The sequence below is a fragment of the Narcine bancroftii genome, chromosome 2, assembly GCF_036971445.1.
Source record: "Narcine bancroftii isolate sNarBan1 chromosome 2, sNarBan1.hap1, whole genome shotgun sequence".
Lineage (NCBI taxonomy): Eukaryota > Metazoa > Chordata > Chondrichthyes > Torpediniformes > Narcinidae > Narcine > Narcine bancroftii.
Genome location: NC_091470.1, coordinates 199,418,544 through 199,441,730, shown reverse-complemented (window position 1 = coordinate 199,441,730; position 23,187 = coordinate 199,418,544). Strand labels below are relative to the sequence as shown.

Here is a 23,187-nt window from a genome sequence, read left to right as displayed (position 1 = left end):
TGGGTCCACTGGGGGTAAAGGGTCCACTGGGGGTAAAGGGTCCACTGGGGTAAAGGGTCCACTGGGGGTAAAGGGTCCACTGGGGGTAAAGGGTCCACTGGGGGTAAAGGGTCCACTGGGGGTAAAGGGTCCACTGGGGGTAAAGGGTCCACTGGGGGGGTAAAGAGTCCAATGGGGGTAAAAGGTCCACAGGGGGGGTAAAGGGTCCACAGGGGGTGGACGAGGGGGGGGTAATGGTTCCACAGGGGGCGGACGAGGGGTTTAAAGGGTCCACAGGGGTAGGACGAGGAGGGTAAAGGGTCCACAGGGGTAGGACGAGGAGGGTAAAGGGTCCACAGGGGGGGACGAGGAGGGTAAAGGGTCCACAGGGGGACGAAGGGGTTAAAGGGTCCACGGGGGGAGACGAGGGAGGGTAAAGGGTCCACAGGGAGCGGACGAGTGGTGTAAAGGGTCCACAGGGGGGACGAAGGGGGTAAAGGGTTCACGGGAGGGACGAGGGGGGGGTAAAGGGTCCATGGGGGGGACGAGGGGGGTAAATGGTCCACAGGGGGGATGAGGGGAGTAAAGGATTCACGGGGGGGTGGGAAGGGGGAAATCGAGGACACAAAATGGTCTCCCCCTCGCCCGGGGGCTAGTCTCGCCCTTACCCAGCCCGCCCTCTTTCCTGATTCCAGCCAATCCCGCTCCCCTCCAACCCGCTGCAGACGCCACTCCACTACATAGACCCAGTCACCCAACCCTCCCCCTGTCCACCTCTCACGGCCCCCCCCCCCACCTCATTCCAGGCCATCCCCTGGTTCTCCATCCCCTCCCGTCCCCTCTCCCCATCTGGCCTCCCTTGGCCCTGGCCCTCGCTCTCCTTTCATCTGCTCCCAGGCCCTCGCCCTCCCTTACCCTGGACTGGATCCCCCACCTCGCCAGGACTTTTCTCGACACCAATCCCTCTACCCCCTCCTGTCTCCTGCACCAATCCCCAGGTTGAGCCCTTTCATCCCCCTGTGCAGGCCCAACCCCCATCCCCTGGGCAAGGCCCAACCCCCACCCCGCCAGGGACAGATCCCCCTCCCCCGGGCTGGATCCACCACATCCCCACCCCTGGACAGATACAAACATCCCCCACCCCCAGGCAGGATCCACCATCCCTCAGGTTGGATTAACCCTACCCCACAACCCCCTCCAGGGACAGATCCCCATCCCCCACCCATCTCTCTGGGCAAGATACCCCCGGCCAGACCCCCCTCCCCCCTACATTTCCCCCCCCCACCATGGGCCCTTCTCCCTCCCCCGCTCCACCACGGGCCCCCCTCTCCACTGAGCCCCAAACCCTGAGCTCCCATCCCCCTGGGCCCCACTTTATCCCCCCACCCCGGGGCCCCCTCCCTCCTTCCCATCCCTGGTTCCACCCCCTTCCCCTCCTCCCATTCCTGGTTCCCCTTCCCCTCCTCCCATTCCTGGTTCCCCCTCCCCTCCTCCCATTCCTGGTTCCCCCTCCCCTCCTCCCATTCCTGGTTCCCCCTCCCCTCCTCTCCCCCTCCCTCCCTCCCTCCCCTCCCCTCATCCCTGGTTCCTCCCCTCCTCCCATGTTCCTCCCCTCCCCTCCTCCCATCCCTGGTTCCCCCCTCCCCTCCTCCATCCCTGGTTCCCCCCCTCCCCTCCTCCCATCCCTGGTTCCCCCCCCTCCCCTCCTCCCATCCCTGGTTCCCCCCCTCCCCTCCTCCCATCCCTGGTTCCTCCCCTCCTCCCATCCCTGGTTCCCCCCCTCTCCTCCCCCCTCCCCTGACCCACCCTCCCATCCCTGGTCCCCCCTCCCATCCCTGGTTCCCCCCCCTCCCCTCCTCCCATCCCTGGTTCCCCCCTCCTCCCATCCCTGGTTCCTCCCCTCCTCCCATCCCTGGTTCCCCCCCTCTCCTCCCCCCCTCCCCTGACCCACCCTCCCATCCCTGGTCCCCCCTCCCAAACCCCCCCCCCCCCCGGGCAGGCTCCGCCGCTCCTCTACCCGAAGTCCTGATCCATGGACTTGAAGAAGAATTTGTAGTTGGGCTTGTTGAGCACCAGCTTGAAGTCGGCCAGCGTGACCCGATCGGCGGGTAGCTGCAGCTTCACCAGGTACGGCGTCTCCTCCTCGTCCATGTGGTAGATGATCTTGGTCTCGGCCATGGCGGCAGCGGCGGCGGGCGGACGGCCCGGGCTCGAGCTCCGGCTGCTCCACCGACCACCCCCCCCCACCTTCCCGCCGGCGTCTTATGTCACCACGCCGCCGGCAACCGTCCTTACGGCTTTGTGGACCACGTCCTCCAGCGCCGGCATCGGAGTCCATGACGTCATGGCGCATTACGCGCACGGGAATGGACTGAGGATTCATGACGTCATGGGGATTCCTGAATATCAATTAGGGTCAAGATTTCAGATTCCAGATTTATTGTCAGGGTACATATATGACATCACATACAAATCTGAAATTCTTTTCCCTGCAGGCCAGGCAGAGGTGCTGACCGGCTGTGTCACGTCTGGTACAGGGACATCAATACCAATGAGCGTAAAGCCCTTCACCGCCCAGGACAGGGCAGGAAAAACCCTCCCCGCCGTCAAGAACATCTACAGGGAACGCTGCCATTGGGAAAGAAGCAGCGATCATCAAGGATCTCACACCCACCCACTGCACGGTCTGTTCTCTCTGCTGCCATCAGGAAAGAGGTCTCGGGGCCACAAGACCTGCACCACCAGGTTCAAGAACAGCTGCTCCCCCTCCACCGTCAGATTCCTCCACAACACAAACTCAATCAGGGACTTACTTGCACGCTTTATTGATTTTCTTCTTTCTTCTCTGTACTGCAGAGTCAGTTTGTTTACATTTGCTATCTACGTGCTTCTCGCTGTGTACAGGTTTTTTTGCACTACCAATTAGTGATCCTTCTGCTGCACCTGCAGGTAAAAGAATCTCAGGGTTGTATGTGATGTCATGTATGTACTCTGACAATAAACAGGACTGGTCAGTACTTGGAGGGGAGACCACTTTGGAACACCAGATGCTGTACGTTTCTGTGAGGGGCGCTGGTCAAAGTGGCATTCTCTGTCTACCTTTACAGTAGACAAATGTTAAAAGAATTTCATGTATGTTACATTCTAAATGTAGTGTTACATGGCAATAATGGAGCCTTTACCTTTAAATCTGAAATCCGAATCTGGTCGTCCAAAAACCTGCACTCAAGGATATATGTATATTTGTAAACAAATAGAGAAATGTAAACAACCTGACTGTGCAACAGAGAGAACAAAATAAAGTGCACAAGTAAGAGTCCTTAAATGAGTCCCTGATTCAGTTGGTTATTAAGGAGTTTGATGGTGGAGGAGTAGCAGCTGCTCGTGAACCTGATGGTGCAAGTCTTTGTGGCACCGAGTCCTCTTTTGTGGAAGGATTTCAAAGGCTGAGAGAATATATTCATAGAAAAATATTCAAGTTCAAGTGTATTGTCATGCATATTAAGGTCCAGTGAGAGTTTGTTTTGCGAGCACTCCATTTCGACGTCTCGTACAGCCATTCTCTTGGTCGTGGAAGACAAAACTATACACAAGGTACACATAAACAAATTAAGAAATGTTAAAAACACACAATGCTGGAGAAACTCAACAGGTCAAAGTGCCCTTTATGAAGCAAAAATACATCACCAACCCTTCATCAAAGTACGAGAAAAGTGTGGTGGGGGGGGATGGAGGCAAAGGCAGGAGATGACATGTGAGTGCAGGAGTGTGACGTGGACTGTCTGTCCATGGCCTTGTGTACTATCCCACCCCGACCACCTGCAGATCAGAGGAACAACACCTTATGTTCCATCTGGGCCCCCTCCAGCCAGATGGCCTTAACAACGACTTCACTGCCTTCCACTAAACCGGCTCGTCTTTTCTTTCCCCTCCCCCTTTTCCTGTCTTCTTCCCACCCAGCTATCCCCCTCCCCCCCTCTTTTGTTCGGACGCCTGCCGGCATTTCCTCTCACTTTGATGAAGGGCTCAAGCCCGAAACGTCGGTTGCATATCTCTGCCTTTGCTACATAAAGGACACTGTCTGACCTGCTGAGCTTCCCCAGCAGTTTGTGCTTTTTTTACTTCAACCACGGTATCTGGAGATTTTTGTGATTTAAAATAAAGAAATTACTGCAATACAGTGAGGAAAAAGAAATCAATAAAGTGCAAAAGTAAGAGTCTATAGAACATAGAACAATGCAACACAGTACAGGCCCTTCAGCTCTCAATGTTGTGCCAACTCATATTCATTCATTAAAATAGGTACTAAAACCTCCCTACCCCAGAACCCTCTATTTTTCTTTCATTCATGTGTCTGCCTACGAGTCTTTTAAATGCCCCCAGTGTTTCAGCCTCCATCACCATCCCTAGCAAGGCATTCCAAGCACCCACAACTCTCTGTGGAAAAAAAACCCTTGATGTCTGCCCTAAACTTCTCCCCCTTAACTTTGTACCTGTGTCCTCTGGAGCTTGCTGATCCTGCCCTGGGAAACAGATGCTGGGTGCCCACCCTATCTATGCCTCTCATAATCTTGTAGCCCTCTATCAAGTCTCCTGTAGCCCTCTATCAAGTTAATGTATACTCATTCGTACAAGCAAAGTGAGAACATGTCAAAAACAGTAATGTAATTGAAAAATAATTCATAATTTCTGAAAGCATAAATTCCTTAAATAAGAATCGTACAGCGCGTTTACTGCACTGTTTTATTGCATGCCAAGCCTTCTTAATCCATAATTCTTATGTTAAAAAAGTAAATGTGGTCTATATGAAGCTGTGGATTGTGAGGAAAGGTTTCAAACCTTGCAGAGGGATTTAGGCCAGTTAGAAGAGTGGGCTGAAAGATGGTAGGTGGAATTTAATGCAGTGTGAAGGATTATATTTGGGTAAGGCACTGAAAAGTGCAGTAGAACAGAATAATGGTCCCTGAAGGTGAAGTCGCTTGTCGATAGATTAGTGAAGAAAGCTTATGGTATGTTGATCTTTATAGATCAGAGCATTGAGTCTAGGAGCTGGGATGTTATGTTAAAATTGCACAAGGCATTGGTGAGGCCAAAAGTAGAGTATTGTGTACAGTCACCAAAGTATAGGAAAGATATCAACAAATTGGAGAGAGTGCAGAGAAGATTTACTAGAATGTTGTCGAGGTTACAGGGTCTAAGTTATAGGGAAAGGTCTTTATTCATTGGAGCGTAGAAGGTGGAGAGGGGAATTTGATTTGATTTGATTGATTATTTAAAATAATTAGGGGTAGAGATAGAATGAATGTGGAGAAGCTTTTTTCCTTTAAGAAAAGGGGAGAAGGGGAGAGACAAACAAGAGGGCATGAGCTGGGGGCAAAAGTTTAGAGGAAACATGAGGGGGGGGAACTTCTTTACTCAGAGAGTGGTGGGTGTGTGGAACGAGCTTCCCAGATGAAGTGGTGGAGGCAGGCTCGATATTAGCATTTAAGAAGTTGGATATGTATATGGACTGGAAACAAATGGAGGGTTATGGGTTGAGTGTAGGTCAGTGGGGTGAGGTGGGAGAGTGTTCCGCGTGGACTAAAAGGCCAATTTGGCCTGTTTCTATGCTTTTATTGTTACATGGTTATATAATATTGTAGGAGATGCAATCTGAAGTTAGCAAGGGACTGAAACTGCAATGTGACCAAAGACCAGGTCTATTCAAAATTCCTTTATTGACATTGCCTCCTGCCCGCCATCACAGGCACCAGTCCACACTCCATCGAGCACATCTACAAGAGGCGGTGTCTTAAGGGAGCTGCCTCCATCCTCAAGGACCCCCCCCCCAACCACCCAGGCTGTGCCCCCTTCACTCTGCTACCATCGAGGAGGAGGTCCAGGAGCCTGAAGACGAGCACCCAGCGGCACAAGGACAGCTTCTTCCCCTCCGCTATCAGATTCCTGAACCAAAGACACGGCTTGACTTTCTCTTCTTTTTGAACTAATTTATTTTAATGGTAATTTAATAGCAATATCTTCACTGTGACGCTGTGGCAAAACAATGCATTTTGTGGCACGTTCAAGACAATACTGATTCAAACATCTGGTCCAAATAAAGGTACATCTGGCAATGCAGCAATCCTTACGCATTTTGGCTTTTGGCTTCCAGTCTCTGGAGTGGTGTCATGTGATCCAGAAAGAAATAAAAACGGACCAATTAAATTCTCCGGTCTCCATTAAATCCCCACCCCATCTTCTTCCCCGTCTCCTTTCCTCTAGTTCTCTCTCTCTCTCCCTCTCTTCCTTTTTCATTACCAAGGGACTTCCTTTACAGAGAATCAGCGAGGACCTCTGCAAGTTCGACACGAAAGCCTTAAAGATCAGAGCGCTGGGAGGATGCAGCAGATGACCGCTTCAAATGGCGAGGTGCTCTTCATCATCCCCGAGAGCGGACAGCAATTTAATGACGGCCCTGCACATGCAGCAACCGTTGCCGTTCCAGAATCGGCCTCCTCAACCACAGTCGACACTGCTTAACAAACCAAAGCCAGAGTACCCCTGGTCGGCCACAAGTCCTTTTACAGAGACAAAATGGAACATTACAGCACAGAACAGGTCCCTCAGCCCTCAATGTTGTGCTGATATACAGAATATATTCCAACAAAAAAGAACTAAACTCTTTCTACCTCGTAACCCTGTTTGTCTTTCATACCGTGCCTGAGTCTCTTAAAAGGCCCGAATGGTTCAGCCTCTACCACCTCCTCAATTCTCACCTTATTATATGCATTCAACACCCCCCCCCCGTTCTTCCCCCTTTCCTGTCTTTAATTCGGATGCCCGCCTGCTTTTTGCTTCCACCTTGAAGAAGGACTCCAGCCTGAAACATTGGTGATGTATCTTTACCTCCCATGGACGCTGCAAGGGTTCCTCCAGTCTTTCTGTGTGTTCTTACCTGACCAGTTAAACAGTCCATGGGGACTAACTGGCTCCTGCTAATCAATCTCCTCCACAATCTCCATCTTACCAGAGCACCACAGGCCTGTGTTCTCATCCTGGGGCTGGGGAGGGGGTGGGATTAATGCAGGATGGGAGGGGGTGGGATTGATACAGGGCTGGGGAGAGGGTGGGATTGATGCAGGATGGGAGGGGGTGGAATTGATGCAGGTCGGGAGGGGGTGGGTTTGATACAGGACTGGCCCACGAGCCCGTGCTGCCCAAATATACCCCATTAACCTACAACCCCCAGTACATTTTGAAGGGTGGGAAGAAACCAGAGCCCCCGGGGAAAACCAACGCAGAACATACAGACCGCGCGCGATTCGAACCCGGGTCACTGTAATGGCGTTAAACTAACAATGCTTCCCCATGACTCTTGGTACCACAGTAGAACCACGTATTGAATCCTCATCCTCCACTCGGCATAAAGTAGAAGAATAAATTAATTTATTATGGTGAAACAAAAATATACAGCCTTTCATCATGTACAGAAACTTGGGTTATTCAAGAAATAAAATCAAAAAAATCCGCACAAGGCGACTCCAAAACCTGTTGCCATCACCTTTCAGACCACAGCACATCCTCACTCCCGGGGAGAGAGACTGCAGGTTCTCAGCGACACAGCACTGGGTCTTCCATTGCTTCCGCCCAGAACTGAGAACAGTTCAGTCAGAACCAGAAACCCTCTGCAGATCAACGACCTCTGATGAAGACACTGCCACCTGCTGGATCATCAGCATTTTCAGAATTGTTACCTTTCTTCTTATTTCTCCCCACCCTCCGACTTTCTATCAGCACCAAAAGGATTGGATTTAGGAGCAGGGAGATTCTGCTGCAACTGTACACGGTCCCGGCGAGGCAGTGTCTGGAGAACCGCGTACAGTTCTAGTCTCCTGACTTGACCAAGGATGGACTTGGAGGCGGTGAGTTAATTGGGTCAAGCAGGCCTGTGTTCACTGAGAGTGAGAAGGGATCTCACTGAAATGTACAAACCTGTTAATGGCTTTGGAGGCGGTGCAGAGGAGGTTCACCGACCGGGCTGACTCCAGATAAGAGGGGGTTAGGCTACGAGGAGAGATTGAGTCGTCTAAGACTGTACTCGCTGGAATTGAGAAAAATGAGAGGGATCTTATAGAAATTATGAACGGCATCGATTAGACAGAGGTAAGTAAGTTTGTTCCCATTGGTGGGGTTGGGGGAAGACCAGAACTAGGGGTCATTGCCTCAAGGTTCGGGGGAGTTGGTTTAGGACAGAGATGAGGAGGAACTGCTTTTCCCAGAGGGTGGGGAATCTGTGGAATTTGCTGCCCATTGAAGCAGTGGAGGCGACCTCAGTAAATATCTTTAAGAACAGGTTTTATCACACAGTAGGGGAAGTAAGGGATATGAGGAAAAGACAGGTGGGTGGAGATGGGCCCATCATCAGATCAGCCACGATTTCACTGATTGGTGGAGCAGGCCCGACAGGCCAAATGGCTCCTATTTCTCACGTTCTAAGGGTAAAGGTTCCATTATTGTCACGTAATACTACATTTAGAATGCAACATCCGTGAAATTCTTTCACCTTTGGCTATCGTAAGGCAGACAGAGAGTCGCCACTTTGACCAGCGCCCTAAACGAGGGGGCGTGTGCAAACACTGGTAAAGGTTGTTGAGCTCTCCTGAAAGCCGGTTTGGCACCATCAGCATTGACCTCCAAACCAGGCAACATCCTGGTGAATCTCTTCCACACTTTCCAAAGCCTGCACATCTTTCTAGCCATGCAGTGACCAGAAATGCACAGAATAAGACTGTAACCTGGTACTGTGAGCCTGGTTCTAGAGCAGCCATTCTCAATGGGGGGAGGGTTTTTTTTAACCCACCCCCCCCCCTCGTTTAAGAGGAGCTGTGGACTGAAATCATAATTTTTTTTTAATAAAAGTAGTTGGGAGGAGAGAATGTGCAAGAAACCAACTTAACTTGGCCGTTTTACAGGGAAGAGAGCCATAATCCTTGAGCAGAGTCTGAAGGGAGCCAGATAAAGGTTGAGAACGGATGTTCTAGATCCACATCCAACCCGTGGAGGTTTGTACATTTCAGCGAGATCCCTTCTCACTCTCAGTGAACACAGGCCTGCTTGACCCAATCTCTCCCTCATACAACCACCTCACCTGCCCAGGGATCTGTCTGGTGACTCTTCGCCTCACTCCCCACCCCCCCACCGTCGGCAGGTTGATCCTTTCACCAGCAGGAGCCCGACGCTGCCCATAGCACTCCAGATGCGGCCGTAGCAGGGCCCCATGTCGCGTTGATCCTGCTCCTCAACCCCAGGAGGCTCCACCAACCGCTTCCCTCCCAGTCGCTCGCTCCCTGCACATTTGCTCTCAGCGGCTGGTGTACGAGGACGTCGCTGGTTCTCCCTGCAACCAATGACAACACGTGTTCCCAGATTATTTGCCCATTCTTCCAACCTGCTGAAATCCACTTCAATTCCCTTTGCATCCTGCTCTCAGCCCCCAGCACTGTCAGCAGATGGAAAATTTATTTTTTACAATACAACATTCAGCAGGTTAACAGGCCCTTTCAGCCCACAAGTCCATGCTGCTCAATTACACCCAAATAACCTACAAACCTGGCATGTTTTGAACAGTGGGAGGATACCAGAGGAAATCCACACAGACACAGGGAGATGTACTGTGATAGAGTATATAGATATGTTTTTGGGAGAAAAATTGGGAAAGGTTTGCTAGAGTAGGTCATATACAAACATTTTAAAACAGATCTTATTATATGGATCGTTGTTTACAAAAGGCAACAGATGAAAGATCTTGTTGGAGCCACAGATTGTCTGGAAGAGAACTCGTTGTTCTAAGAAGGTCATGTGGTTTTGCAAGCAGAGAGTCAAACAGGGTTTCTCTCAGAGAGAGAGAGAGAGAGAAAGAGAGAGAGAGAGAGAGAGAGAGATAGAGAGAGAGAGATCACTTGTACAGCATTACAGCCAGTTGAAGCAACTGGGACTGGAACAGGACAAGCTGGCAAGTTTATGGAGAGCTCCATTTAGGAGATGGCCTGGTCAAAGCCCTTGTGGTTCATGCAAGAGGAGAGGACTGGCTGTCTAATGTTTCACTTGGAATAAGAGAAACAATAATTAACTCTGTGGCAACCTAAAAGAAAGAGGCTATCATCTGGAGAACCCTGAAGGGGCAAGTTTCATCAGCAAGACACTAAGGTGACTGATGGAAGTTGTGGTTGTTCTAGAACAACAAATCTCTCTCTGAAAACCGACAAGAACCTTCCTGAGCGGGTAACCATTTACCTTTTGAGCACCAAAGCCAAGTGAACTTTATTGTTAAATTCTGTGTACAGTATAAAAATTGCCTGCAACCAGTGAACTTGGAGGAATGAGAAGTGAGATTGAACAGTGAACCAAAGAACATTTCTGAGCTTACACACACATTACATACACGTGCGCTTTGAATTAGAAGGGGGTTAAGTTATGTTAGTTAAGTTAAAGTATGATTCTGTTTTCATGTTTAAAGATAATTAAAAGCAACTTTAGTTTAAGTGACCATTTGTCTTGGTGAATATCTATTGCTGCTGGGTTTTGGAGTCCTCTGGGCTCATAACAGTACAAAGTCCTTACAGACTTTACAGTAAACCCGGTTCACTGGTGCTGTAACAGCGTTGCACTTATTGCTAAGCTTGGGTACGGTTTCAGCCCATATCCACTTAAGTGTCTTGCATAAGGCACTAGTGAGGCCTCATTTGGAGTAGGTGGTACAGTTTTGGGCTCCTTTTTTAAGAAAGGATGAGCTGGCATTGGAGAGAAGATTTGCAAGATTGATTCCTGCAATGAAGGGATTAATGTTTGCCGGCTCTTCAACTGTACTCTTCGGAGTTCAGAAGAATGGGGTGGGCGGGGAAAGACACCTCATAGAAACATTTCGAATGTTGAAAGGCCTGGACAGAGTACTTGAGGCAAGGATGTTTCCCCATGGTAGGGGAGTCCAGGACAAGAGGGCACAACTTCAGGAATGTAGGGCGCCCATTTAAAACGGAGATGCGGAAGGATTTCTTTATCCAAAGGGTGGTGAACCTCTGGAATTTTCAACCCGGGGTGGCTGTGGGAGCCAGGTCTGGGCATTTTTGAGGCAGAGAATAGTAGGGTATCAAGGGGAGTGGGGCTGAGTGGGAGAATGGTTCAGCTCATGGTGGGCTGACAGAACGGACTCAATAGGTCAAATGGCCAGCTTCTGATCCTATGTCATGGTCTTTGGGTCTTAATTGTATCCATCTCCTTTGGCAGCTTGCTCTATGCCCATCCTCCCCCAAATCTGTTCCCCCCTATCCCATCCCATAGCCTCCAGTTCCAGATTCTCCCCACCCTGGGAAGAAGACGAAGACTATCCACCCTACCTACGCCTCCTCATGACAAGGTTCCCCCTCAGCCTCCTCCCCAACCTCACTGGCAACACCTCTGTGAGCACTCTCTGCGCCCCCCCTCCAGCTGATAATGTGCCGAACACTCCAGGTCTGCTCCCACCAATGTTCCGTGCTGTGATAATCCTATTCAGGTAAGGATGGAGACAGAGGGCAGTTGGCCACATATGTCCAAAGGAAAATCTGGAATTGACCAGTTTGGCACTGGCATCACTGGGTGGGGGGGGGGGTGGGGGGGGTGCAGACCACACCGGGTGACACCAAATTGACTGTCTATAAAATTTTTGTGCTGTGTTTCAGCAGAAACTAATTTTTTTTTACAAAAATATCCCTGTAGTTATAACAGCTCACATGTACAAGGCTAAAACCCTGTGCTAGTTTACTTTTTGAATTTTCTAATGCACTCCAATCAGAGCGCCCCCCCCCCCCCACAAAATTCAGAGCTGCCACTCCCACTCCTGCCTCTGCCCTGGACATACAAGGAACACACACCTATTTCTTCTACGCTCGGCGCACTTGTACGCTCAATCAATTTTGGGGGGGTGGGGATGGTTGACATAACGGTCTGCAGTTTGGGGCAATGGAGATCCTGGAAATGGGTGGATAGAACAGCCATTCTCAACCTCTTTGTGGCTAAGGTCCCCTCGGGACTCTGCTCAAAATTTCCAGGGCCCCTTCCCTGAGAAGCGGTCGTTTTGGTCTCCTACCAACCACATTAAAAAATATTTGTGTTGCACAAGGTGAAAAGAAAACAAGGCTCTGACTTAAAAGTGCTGTGGCCCCCATTGAAAATGGCTGGGATTAGACTACAAGACAAGGTAGCAGAAAGAGGCTATTCAGCCCATCGAGTCTACCCCGCCACTTAATCATGAGCTGATCTATTCTCCCACTCAGCCCCAATGCCTGGCCTTCTCCCCATAACCTTTGAAGCCCTGGCTAATCAAGAACTTGTCAATCTCTGCCTTAACAACACCCATTGACCCGGCCTCTACAGCCGTCTGTGGAAACAAATTTCACAGATTTACCACCCTCTGGCAGAAGAAATCCCTCCATATCTCTGTTCTAAGCAGACGGCCTTCAATACTGAATTTGTGCCCTCTTGTCCAAGACTGTCTCACCATGAGAAACAACCTTTCTACATCTACTCTGTCCATGCCTTTCAACATACAAAATGTTTCCCTGAGATCCCCCCTCATTCTCCTAAATTCTAACGAGTCCAGGCCAAGAGCCATCAAACACTCCTCACGTGATGACCCTCTCATTCCCGGAATCATCCCAGTGAATCTCCCCTGAACCCTCTCCAACATCAGCACACCCTTTCTTAAGGGTGGCACGGTCGGTGTGGCGGTTAGCGCATCACCTTTACAGTGACAGCGATCGGGACCGGACTGGGGTTCGAATTCCTCGCTGCCTGTAAGCAGTTTGTACGGGGTCTCCCCATGTCTGCACGGGTTTGCCCCGGGAGCTCTGGTTTCCTCTCAATGTTCAAAATGTACCAGGGGCATAGGTTAATGGGGTGTAAATTGAGTGGCATGGACTCATGGGCCAAAATGGGCTGTTACCATACTGTATGTATGTCTACAAGGGATCAGGGCCGAAACATTGGCAAGATATCTTTATCTCTTATGGTCACTGCAAGACCGGCTGAGTTCCTCCAACACTTCAGTGTGTTTTTAAACTCAGAACTTCTCACAACACTCCGTGAGGTCTCACCTGATAGAGAATTGACCAACTGATTAAACCTGCTGGGGTAACTGGCTCATCAAACTGTGACCAGTGGACTCCCATGGGGGGCACAACTAATCACAATCTTTCATGAAGGATTGGGTGCATCAGAGCCAGATGGTCAAAGTGGGTGGGAGAGAGCAAGTTGTGAAGAAAATGAATGGCAGGGGAGGGAATGGAGGCGAAAGGGTGATTTATCAGATGGAATACAATGTTAGATACACAAAGTCAGCCTGCAGGCCCAGTGAGGCTGGCAAAGGGAAGGGTGGTTGCATGGGAGAGGAATTTAAAGGTCGGGAACCTCGAATAAAGTGTTGGTGAGACCACACCTGGAACAGCGTTTTGGTTCCCCCCCTGTCTATCTGGAGTTCGAAGAGGTTGGCTCTGGGGCGTTGGAGAGCCGACCAGCTCTTTAATCAGTGGAGTGTAGAGCAATCAAAGGCGGTCTCATTGAAACACAGAAGGATATTTCCCTTCTGGATTAAAACACGAAAGTCTGCAGGCACCGTGGTTGAAGTAAAAACACAAGCTGGATAAACTCAGCAGGTCAACAGTGTACTTCCTTTGGCAAAGATAAAGATACAGAACCAACATTTCGGGCTTGAGCCCATTGACGAGGGGTTGTCCTATGAGGAGAGATTGGGACTGTACTCGCTGGAATTGAGGATGAGAGGAGATCTTATAGAAAAGTATAAAATTATGAGAGGCATCGATAGGGAGGTAAGTTGCTTCCATTGGTGGGGGGAGACCAGAACTAGGGGACATGGCCTCAAGATCCAGGATAGCAAATTTGGGACGGAGACGAGGAAGAATGACTTTTCCCGGATGGCGGTGAATCTGTGGAATTTGCTGCCTATGGAAGCAGTGGAGGAGACCTCGGCAAATATATTTAAGAAGAGGTTGGATATATTTTTACATAGTAGGGGAACTAAGGGATATGGGAAAAAGGAAGGTGGGTGGAGATGAGCCCATCATCAGATCAGCCACGATTACATTGAATGGCGGAGCAGGTTCGACGGGCCGGACGCCAACTCCTGCTCCCATTTCTTAAGTTCTGAAAGGCATAACTTGCTCATACCTTGAAGAAGGGCTCAAGGCCGAAAGATTGGATATTATCTTTGCTACAGGAAGGACACTTTTGGCCTACTGAGTTTCTCCAGTGTGTTTTTACCTTTTCCCTTCTCGAATGATGTCGGACAAGGGTCAGAATGTGGGGCTGCCAGTCTACGATGGAGGGACATTTTGCCTAGTGAGCTACCAGCTCGCATCCACACTCACCAGAGCAGGGAGGGACTCCTGTTCAGGGTATGTCCTGTGGTCACTCACGATAGTTTCAAAAGTAGGCCGACTTTGACGCCTTCGGTTCTTCATCCTGGAGGAGAGGCAAAGGGAGGTGACTGAACCGCGCAGGTAAAATCCAAATCCCAGAATCAACAGCGGTCTCAGGAAATTACCAATCAAGGCACTGGACGTCTGTGTACGGTTGGGGCGGGGGGGGGGGGGGGGGGGGTTCTACTTGCGTGGGACAGGGCCTTTCGGAAATTTAGGTGTGCACTGCTTAACGTCTGATCGGGCAACATCCGACTGAATATATGTCTGTCGTCCGTGGTCCAGTAGGGTTATGATGGGGTTCAGGCAGAAATCCCAATAGGAGAATGGGATGTAGCGGACATAACCGGAACTGAAGAAGAGGCAAGGGAAGAGGAAATTACAGGAGGAGGAGAGAAACAGGTGTTAAGGGGTTAGCCACATTCTTTGCAGACCTCAACAGCTTGCTAAAGAGATGAAGGGAAACGGTGATGCTTTTCACTGATAGAGAGGGATGCCCATGTAGTGTTTGCTGAAGATAAAGAAATTCAGGAAGGAAAAGCAAACTCTGGACATGTTCCTGAAGAACCTGACACCCCCCCCCCCCTCCAAGAGGAGCTTCGGTCAGGACCTTCAAGCATTACCGAGCGACAGTTCATCAATGGAGCTGTTACGAGTCCATAGGACCCCAAAACCCAACAGCAATAGATATGCACCAAAACAAAGGGTTACTTAAACTAAAGTTGCTTTTAGTTATCTTTGAACATGAAAATAGAATCAAACTTTAACTTATCTCTATTGACTCACTTAACCCCCCCCCAATGCTAAGCACAGATGTGCGTAATGTGATATATGAGTTTAGAAAAGTTCTTTGGTTCACAGTCCAATCTCACTGGTTGCAGGCAATTCTTGTACTGTGCACAGAAGTTAGCATTAATAAAGTTCAAGTTCACCAGGCTGAGGTGCGGAACAGGTAAATGGTTACCAGAAGGGTTCCTGTTGGTTTTCAGAGAGAGAGTTTTCTCGTTCCAGGACAGCCACTTCGGTGTCTTGCTGACGAAATGTGCCCCCTTTCAGGGTTCTCCAGATGATAACCTCTTTCTTTCAGGTCAGCACAGAGTTTCTTTCTGTTTCCTCTATTCCAAGGGAAAGACCGGACAGCCCGTCCTCTCCTTTGACCAGGCCATCATCCCCAGAGCTTGCCAGCTTGTCCTTCTGGAACCGAAGTCTGTGTATCTCCTCTCTCTCACTCCCTCCCACTCTGAGAACAACTCTTGTTCTGCCTCTGCCTGCAAAGATCACATGACCTTCCAGACAGCAACCTGTTTTCCAGACATAGCTGCTGCAATCTGTTGCTACATTGTTGCCTTTTGCAAAATAGCACTGCAAAACTCCTGCAAAAATTCTGTGTTTTAAAGTGTTTGTATGTGACCTGCTCTAACAAATCTTTCCCAATTTATCCCCCAAACACCTCTATATACTCTGTCTCAGAGGTTATTCGAGCTGAAACTCTTCCAGCAGAGCACAACGAGGGAGTTGAGACGAGTGTTGTGGATGGCCCTGATCCTCTTTGTTAAAGTGCGTGTGATACAGGCTAAGAAAGTGTTTACACAAGTGGAAAAAAAAATCTAACAGGTCATAGCGAGACGGCCTATAGGGACAAGGTCCAGCACCTGGCCGCAAGTTATGCTGACAACAACCTGGCTCCTAACGTTCAGAAGACCAAGAAGATCATTGTGGGCTTCAGGCGTGCTGGAAGCCACTCTCACTCCCCTATTTACATCAATGGAGCAGTGGTGGAACGTGTATCAAGCTCCAAATTCCTCAGTGCCCACATTTCCGGTGATCTCTCCCGGTCCCTGAACCCCTCCATCCTGATCAAGAAGCCCTTTATTCCCTGCAGGGCATGGAGAAAGTTCACCTCTGTCCCATGGATTGAGTGCATTCTCATCCACGGCCTCTCAGTGTGGTACGGCAATCATCTCACATTGGACCGTTAGGCACTTCAGCAGGTGGTGAAAACTGCCAGGTTGATTACCGGCATCCAATAGCCCACCATAGAACGCTGCCTGGGCAGGGCGAAGAGAATGATCAAGGCTGCATCTGACCCTAAATATGGACCTTTTACTCTTCCCTCATCTGTTAGGCGCTACAGAAGCCTTGGCTCTTGAACCAGCAGGCTCAAGGAGCTTTGCCCCCCCCCACCCCCCACCAAGGTGGTGACTCTGCCGAACCTTAAATCACAGCACTGAGCAATACTGAACTCACATTGTACTGTCAGTAATTTTACAATTGTTGCTTGCTGAAGACTTTTTTTTTTAAATTCGCGCGTAGTTATTTGTAAAGAGCACTATTTTTTAAACTTCTGGTTGGATGCTAATTGCATTTCATTTACTTTCTGTCTGTACTGGCTCAATGACAATAAAATTTAATCTAATCCAATCACAAGATCAGTGTCTCATATAGTTTTGCTAAGTGTGTACACCAGGGTTCTCAACCTTTATCTTCCCACTCACATCCCAAAGTCATCCCTGTGCCATCGGGGCTCTGTGATTAGTCAGGGGTTGCTTAAGTTGGGATGTGGGGGGGGGAAGGGAAGGTTGAGAAACTCTGCTCTAGACCGAAATGTTACTGAAATATTTTGCTTGAGAAAAATGGTCATTGGCCCATTTCCTTTGGAGTTGTGAAATGGTGCACATAACGAGTCAATGAGGGACAATTAAAACAGGGGCTTTCAAACACTTTCTTTCCACCTGCATACCTCCTTAAGCGATCCCTTACTAATCACAGAGCACTGACGGCAGAGGGATTACTTAAAGTGGGTATGAGTGGAAAAAGGTTGAGAACCACTGGTGTACAGTAATATAGTGTTCACACAACGTCCACATCGCATAACGCCCAGTTTCACAGAACATATCGTGGACGTAAAGCAGCGCATACCTGGATGCCTTTGCAAGTTGATTCCGCAGAATTGTTTGAGAGGGGAGCGGATAGACCACAGACTCACCCAGTCTACGTTCACCGAGGAGGGACTGTCGCTGCCTGGAGACTGCATGCACCTCCTGGCAAGGAAACCCTCGTCTGCCTGCACCAGATCCGACTGCTCCTGTGCGCCAGCCAAGCTCGCAGCCGCCATCTCCTGCCGGAGGAGATCCAGAGCAAACGCCTGCAAACCCAGAGGAGGAGGAGGAGGTCAGTATCAGTTGGCCCTCACTCTGCCACATCGCATGGTCGCATTCTGCCCGGGCGTCACCTGCTCCTGCACAGAGAAGCATTTGCTCCACTCTCGCATTTCCCAAAGTAAAAATGAGAGAAAAATGCTGGAAACACTCAGCCTCTGAGATTATTTTGTTCTCGTCAGCAAGGATCTGCCTTTTAAACCCTCTCTGGCAGCTCCCCTCTGTCTATCTGCCAGTGTCAACTTCACCCTATGACTTCAGTCATTCAGCAGCACCAGTCACGCATTGTTCTCGATCCCAGATTTAAAATGGACAGAATTACAGGTGTACCGTGAAGAGCCTTCAGGCTGGTATGCAGGTGCCAATGCTCAGGACAAGAAAAAAAAACTCCAGTGGGATGTTAACTTGGCCTGCAACATTGAGGGCACTAGACTTCACTCCATCGAGGACACCGACATGAGGCGGTGTCTTAAAAAAGCAGCCTTTATCCTCAAAGATTCCACCACCACCCAGGCCAATCCCTCTTCATTCTGCTACCACGAGAAGGAGGTCCAGGAGCCTGAAGACGAGCCCTCAGCGGCACAAGGATAGCTTCTTCCCCTCCACTGTCAGTTTCCTGAATGATCAGACACTGCCTCACTTTGACTTTTTCTTGTTCCATTTTTATTTATTTATTTTGTACGGTGGTTTATATGAATGTTTGCACTGTGATGCTGCCACAAAACAACGAATTTCACGACATGCCCCTAATAAATCCTGATTCTGAGAGTTACTGAAAAGGTTCCAAGCTCCTCTCACCTCTACCATTCCGAAGTTCACTCGAAACCCTGCCTTTAATTTTTTTAGTCTCCCACTCCCAACATGGAGAGAGACTTTCTCTCTGCCTGCCCTTGGTTTCTCCATGCACTTCCCCCACCCCACAAATACCGGGAAACATCAATAATGGGTGGGACGGTTAGTGCAACGCTGTTACTGCGCCAGCGACCCAGTTCAAATCCACCTGCTGTCTGTAATGAGTTAGTAGGTTCTCCCTGTGTCTGCGTGGGGGGGGGGGGGGGGGGGGAGGGGTTACCATTCAAAGCTGGACTGCTCGGAGATTGGGTTGGTCCAGATTTTCAGGATTCTCAGGCAGAACAGCAAGACCTTGAATAACGCCATTTAGTTCAACGTTGTCTCATTATAACGTTGATGAGGAAAATAAAATACTGTAGGATTTTACAGCGCTATAAAACTGGTTTCGTTGAATATCGTTTCACTGAAAGTAGCACTTTTCAAGAACAATGTTAAGGGAGGACCTGGGTAAAGCACAGAATTCTGTGGACCCCAGGGCTGGGGAGTAGAAACATAAAATGCTGGGGAAGCTCATCAGGTCAAACAGTGTCATTTATGTAGCAAAGGCAGAGATGCGTAACCGATATTTCGAGCTTGAGTCCTCATCAAAGAGGGAGGAAATGCCGGTGAGTGTCAGAATTAAAGAGTTGGGGGGGGAGGGGGAAGGGCTGAAACATCGGTTACGTAAAGGACACTGTTAGACTTGCTGAGTTTCTCCAGCGATTTTTCTTAGGTGAGGACCTGCTGTTCTTAAATTTAAGGAGGAATCAAGAAATTTTCATAATTTATTCATTAGCAAATGCAGCCCATTTCATTTATCAAAACGAGTTTTAATGAAAAATGCCACTGTGCATCTGTGGCATGCACAAAAGCCCGCTAAATTTTAAAAGTTTGAGAGTTTTCGAAAAGTCGGGTTCTCGGGTGGTTCAGATTTCTGGCATCCGGAGCCTTTGGACCACCACTGAATCTCTTCATGTCCCCCTACCCCACCTGAATTTCACTGCATATGTTCGGGCCATGTAATCTAACCCTCCCTCCCTCCCTCACCATGTTCCCACTCCCCTTGTCACTCAGGGGCACTCAGGAGGCACTTCCCTCCCCGCTAGGCGGCACTCACCTCATCCTGAGCCAGCTGAAACTGCTTTTCATTGGTCGATGCTTTTCGTAATCGAGCTTTCTGCCAAGAAGAACAAGAAGGAAATGGGCTTCCACAGCAAATTTAAGAGCAAGGTGGTTCTATTGCAACTCTGGAGAGTTGCCGTAACTGGAGTACTGCGCGCAGTCTGGTCTCCTGACTTGAGAAAGGATATACAGCTGCCTGACCTTTTATCCGGGATCACCGTTGTTCAGAATCAGTTTGATTTTGGTCCCTTTAAGCAAATGCCTCACTCCTAGACCCCCCACAACCACCCCTGGCCAACTGTCCCTCCCCCCCCAACCACCCCTGGCCATCTGTCCCTCCCCTCCCGACCACCCCTGGTCATCTGTCGTTTCCCCCCCAGCCCCTCGTCTGCCAGCCCCCCCTAGAGCCAGGCTGAGCGCAATGGGTGGGGGAGGGGGAGGTGCTGACCGGGCTGGGGGGGGGGTTTGGTTGCTGAGCGGTGGTTCGATGTGCACCGTACATCAAGCTCTTGACATGGAGATCGGAAGAGGTGGCCAGTGTCAGCTGCTGGGAGCCAGCAGCCAAGCGACGCAGAAGGTAGGACACGAGGTGCAAAGCTGCAGGAGCGGGCCTTTGAGGCGGTTGAGCCAAGTGCTGGCGGCTTTCAGACGCTCAACCAGCTCATTGGGCCGGTCTTCAGGAACACCCCTGCAACCCCCACCCCCATCTAAATCCTCGGAGCAGGGGTACAGTGCTGCCGAGCCTGGTGTTTATGGATCGCGGCGACCCCGCCAGAGCAGTTCCATCTGCGTGGGAGTTGTGGGTAAGGAAGATGGCCATTGCTCCCGCACTGAGCTAGCTGCCACCTGCTTCTCTCCCACTGGGTCCTGGGAGCCAAGAGACACCTTTCCACCGGGGGTGGCGACGGGGAACGACAGGGACCACGAGGGACTGGGGGTGGAGGAGGGGGTCTCCCTTTGAAAATGGAGAATTTATTACGGGAAATTAGCATTACTTTTGCGTAATGTCATCTACCAAAAAAAAGTGCTTGTTTTTAAGAGGTTGCTGGCGTTTGGAATCCCAGATAAAAGGTTAGGCACCTATGCAGTAAGATCAACTTTTCTCCGGAATTTCAGCAACCAGCAAAAAAAAATAGAGGCAAATAAATAAATTTAACCAGGCGGCACGGTTGGCGTCGCGGTTAGTGCAATGCCGTTACAGCGCCAGCAATCGGGACCAGGGTTCAAATCCCACGCTGTCTGTAAGGAGTTTGTACGTTCTCCCTGTGTCTGTGTGGGTTTCTTCCGGGGACTCCGGTTTCCTTCCACCCTTCAAAATGTACCGGGGGAGGCGGGAGGGGGGTTGTTACAGGTCAATTGTGGGGGGTGGGGGGGTTACAGCTATGAGCTGTATGTCTAAAAAAAATTTTTTAAATGTAGCTAAAAATTTAAAATTGTAAATGTTCTCTGAAGTAATGTATAAACCTTTGGTGAAGATGGGAGCAAATACTCTGCCCACAGAGAGCTCTGCTTGTAGTTACTGTTTAAATAAAGTTGGGATTGAATAAAATGTTATCACCCAGGATGAACTTGCTCGCCATTGGCTGCCTGCTTCGTAAGAGTCTTTATCGGTATATTATTAAGTATATTAGTCAGGTTTTATCTAAAAACTTGGGGTGGGGGGAAGGGATAATTATAATGTTATTGTTCGTCTTTCGGGCGGCTCCTTGGAAATGTGGCGACGATTAAAAGTTTTCAAAGAATGTGACTGAAAATAAAGTAAAATTATTTATGGTTTATATATTCATGCAAGTTAAGTTCTGTTCAGTGTAAGTACAATGTAGTTTTGCTTTTTAAACTGTTTGTTCTCAATGTGCGGATTTTCCCTGGTGGCTCCGGTTTCCTCCCACCGTTCAAAACGTACCTGGGGTGTAGCACAGTTAATTGGGTAGCACGGGCTGAAGGGCTGAAATGGCCTGTTACCGCGCTGGATGTCTAAATTCAGTAAATTGAAATTTAAAATTTAGTTAGGGATTGTAAGAGTGAGTCTCAAGCAACCGGAAAATACACTTATCCGGCATCTATCAATCCCCCCATAGGTGCCGGACACTAGGGGTTTTACTGTACAAAGAAGATTCACCTGGTTGATTCTGGAAATTAGAGGGTTAGCAGGAACGAAATTACAGACACTGTGGAAAAAGGCATCAGTGCAGCAGGGGGCGAGGTTGCTCGGCGAGCAGATCAGCAGACGTCTCGTACAGAGTACAACGAGGGGATGGGGGTAGACTCTCTCTCCTGAAGGTGCGACCCTTTCCCAGGGCCCAATGTTGTAGATCAGGAGGGGATGATGGGTGGGGGTCCATGAAATGAGAAAGGGGAGGAGAGGGGAGAGGGGTCCTTTGTTACCCTGTGTCTCACCCGCAGTTCCAGGGCTTGCTGAGTTTTGAGAGACTCATCGCTGAACCACGAAGAGTTGGAGGGGCCACTCCAACCTCTCACCTTGCTGGACGCAGGCTCCCTGCTACTTTCTGTGTGTTCAACAGGGTGACAAAGGTAGCAGGGTTCAAGAGAACTCCACCGAGGTGTTGGACACGCCTTATCACACCCACCCTCTGACACCCACCCACCAGTCCTGCACCCTCAAACAACTAGCCCCACCCTCCATCATCCACCCTGCATCATATATTTCCACCTCCATCAAAGCACCCCACCACGATCCACTCCCCCACCCTCCAATACCCAACCTCCACCCTCCGTCGCACCCTATACCTTCCAACACTGTTCCCCCACACTCCATCCTCTGACACCCACCTCCCACCCTCTGACACCCAACCTCCACCCCCACCCTCATTATCCCACCACAGGCTCCCCATACCCTCCGACTCCCATTCTCCCACCCCTCAACACCAGCTCCCCCACCCCATCTCACTAATCTCCCCATGCCCTCTCTCTAAATCCCCACCCCCTCATCCCCACCCCATACCTGCAGGCAGTGGGTCCCCTGGGTCTGGGGAGCGAGGCCGGTCATGACCCACTCTCCTTCTCGCTGTCCGGCGTCTGCTCACTTTGTCCTGGGCTCTCTGCTGGTCCTGCCCCCGCCGCGAGCTGCTCAGGACCCTTGTCCTGTCCCTTGTCTTCCCAGAGAGAGGAGTGTCAGCGGAAAACCTTCTACCTCCAACCAAAGGTCCCACTGGCCTCCTCCCCTCCCTTCCCGGGACCGGGGAAATAGTTCTCCCCTGACCAAATAACCCTCCCCAGAAAGTGTTCTCACTCAAAACCCCTACAGCCTTGGATGGGAGGGGAGGAGAAAGAGTGTCTCCATCTGGCCATGGACAACACACTACCGTGGGAGAGTGGTGCACCACCCCCCCCCACTCATCTCCTGGGCCCCTCACCTCAGATCTCTAGCAGGGATGGAGGGAGAAGGCAATGGGAGAGCCTCTGCCCCCATTTCCCCTACGTGCCCTGAGATATCACCCATTGACTCCCTGGGAAGGGCAGAGCTCTGACTAATCCCACATCCTATCCCTGCCCACTCCCACCAAGCTCCAGGGAAGCCCACCTGCTCCGTAACCTGGGGAGGGGGAAAGTCCACCCGCTCTATGCCCCTGGGGAGGAAGGAGGCCCACCTGCTGTTTCCCCATGGGAAAGGGAGGAAGGCACCCACT

The 23,187-nt window shown here is 50.2% G+C and overlaps 2 protein-coding genes across 8 annotated transcripts in view; both read right to left on the bottom strand.

Annotated features, from left to right (window-relative positions):
- dvl2 (dishevelled segment polarity protein 2) overlaps positions 1 to 2,246 on the bottom strand; it is a 61,565-nt gene extending 59,319 nt beyond the window's left edge. Inside the window, exon 1 of the mRNA XM_069920056.1 lies at positions 1,997 to 2,246. Coding sequence (XP_069776157.1) covers positions 1,997 to 2,157 — 161 coding nt within the window. The 5' untranslated portion in view covers positions 2,158 to 2,246. The remainder of the gene's footprint in view (positions 1 to 1,996) is intronic.
- A 49-nt stretch (positions 2,247 to 2,295) lies between these two features.
- Positions 2,296 to 23,187, bottom strand: part of LOC138754964 (uncharacterized) — a 39,696-nt gene continuing 18,804 nt past the window's right edge. For 3 of the 7 annotated variants that reach the window (XM_069920049.1, XM_069920055.1, XM_069920054.1), the window contains exons 7-12: positions 22,503 to 22,653; positions 21,938 to 22,047; positions 19,536 to 19,595; positions 17,416 to 17,574; positions 14,379 to 14,472; positions 7,383 to 9,355 (exon numbers count right to left, since the gene is read on the bottom strand). In XM_069920049.1, coding sequence (XP_069776150.1) covers positions 14,434 to 14,472; positions 17,416 to 17,574; positions 19,536 to 19,595; positions 21,938 to 22,047; positions 22,503 to 22,653 — 519 coding nt within the window. In that variant the 3' untranslated portion in view covers positions 7,383 to 9,355; positions 14,379 to 14,433. Of the gene's footprint in view, positions 2,379 to 3,394; positions 3,563 to 5,810; positions 6,537 to 7,382; positions 9,356 to 14,378; positions 14,473 to 17,415; positions 17,575 to 19,535; positions 19,596 to 21,937; positions 22,048 to 22,502; positions 22,654 to 23,187 lie in introns of those variants that run through there. The other 4 variants (XM_069920050.1, XM_069920052.1, XM_069920053.1 and 1 more) reach the window with 4 other exon arrangements.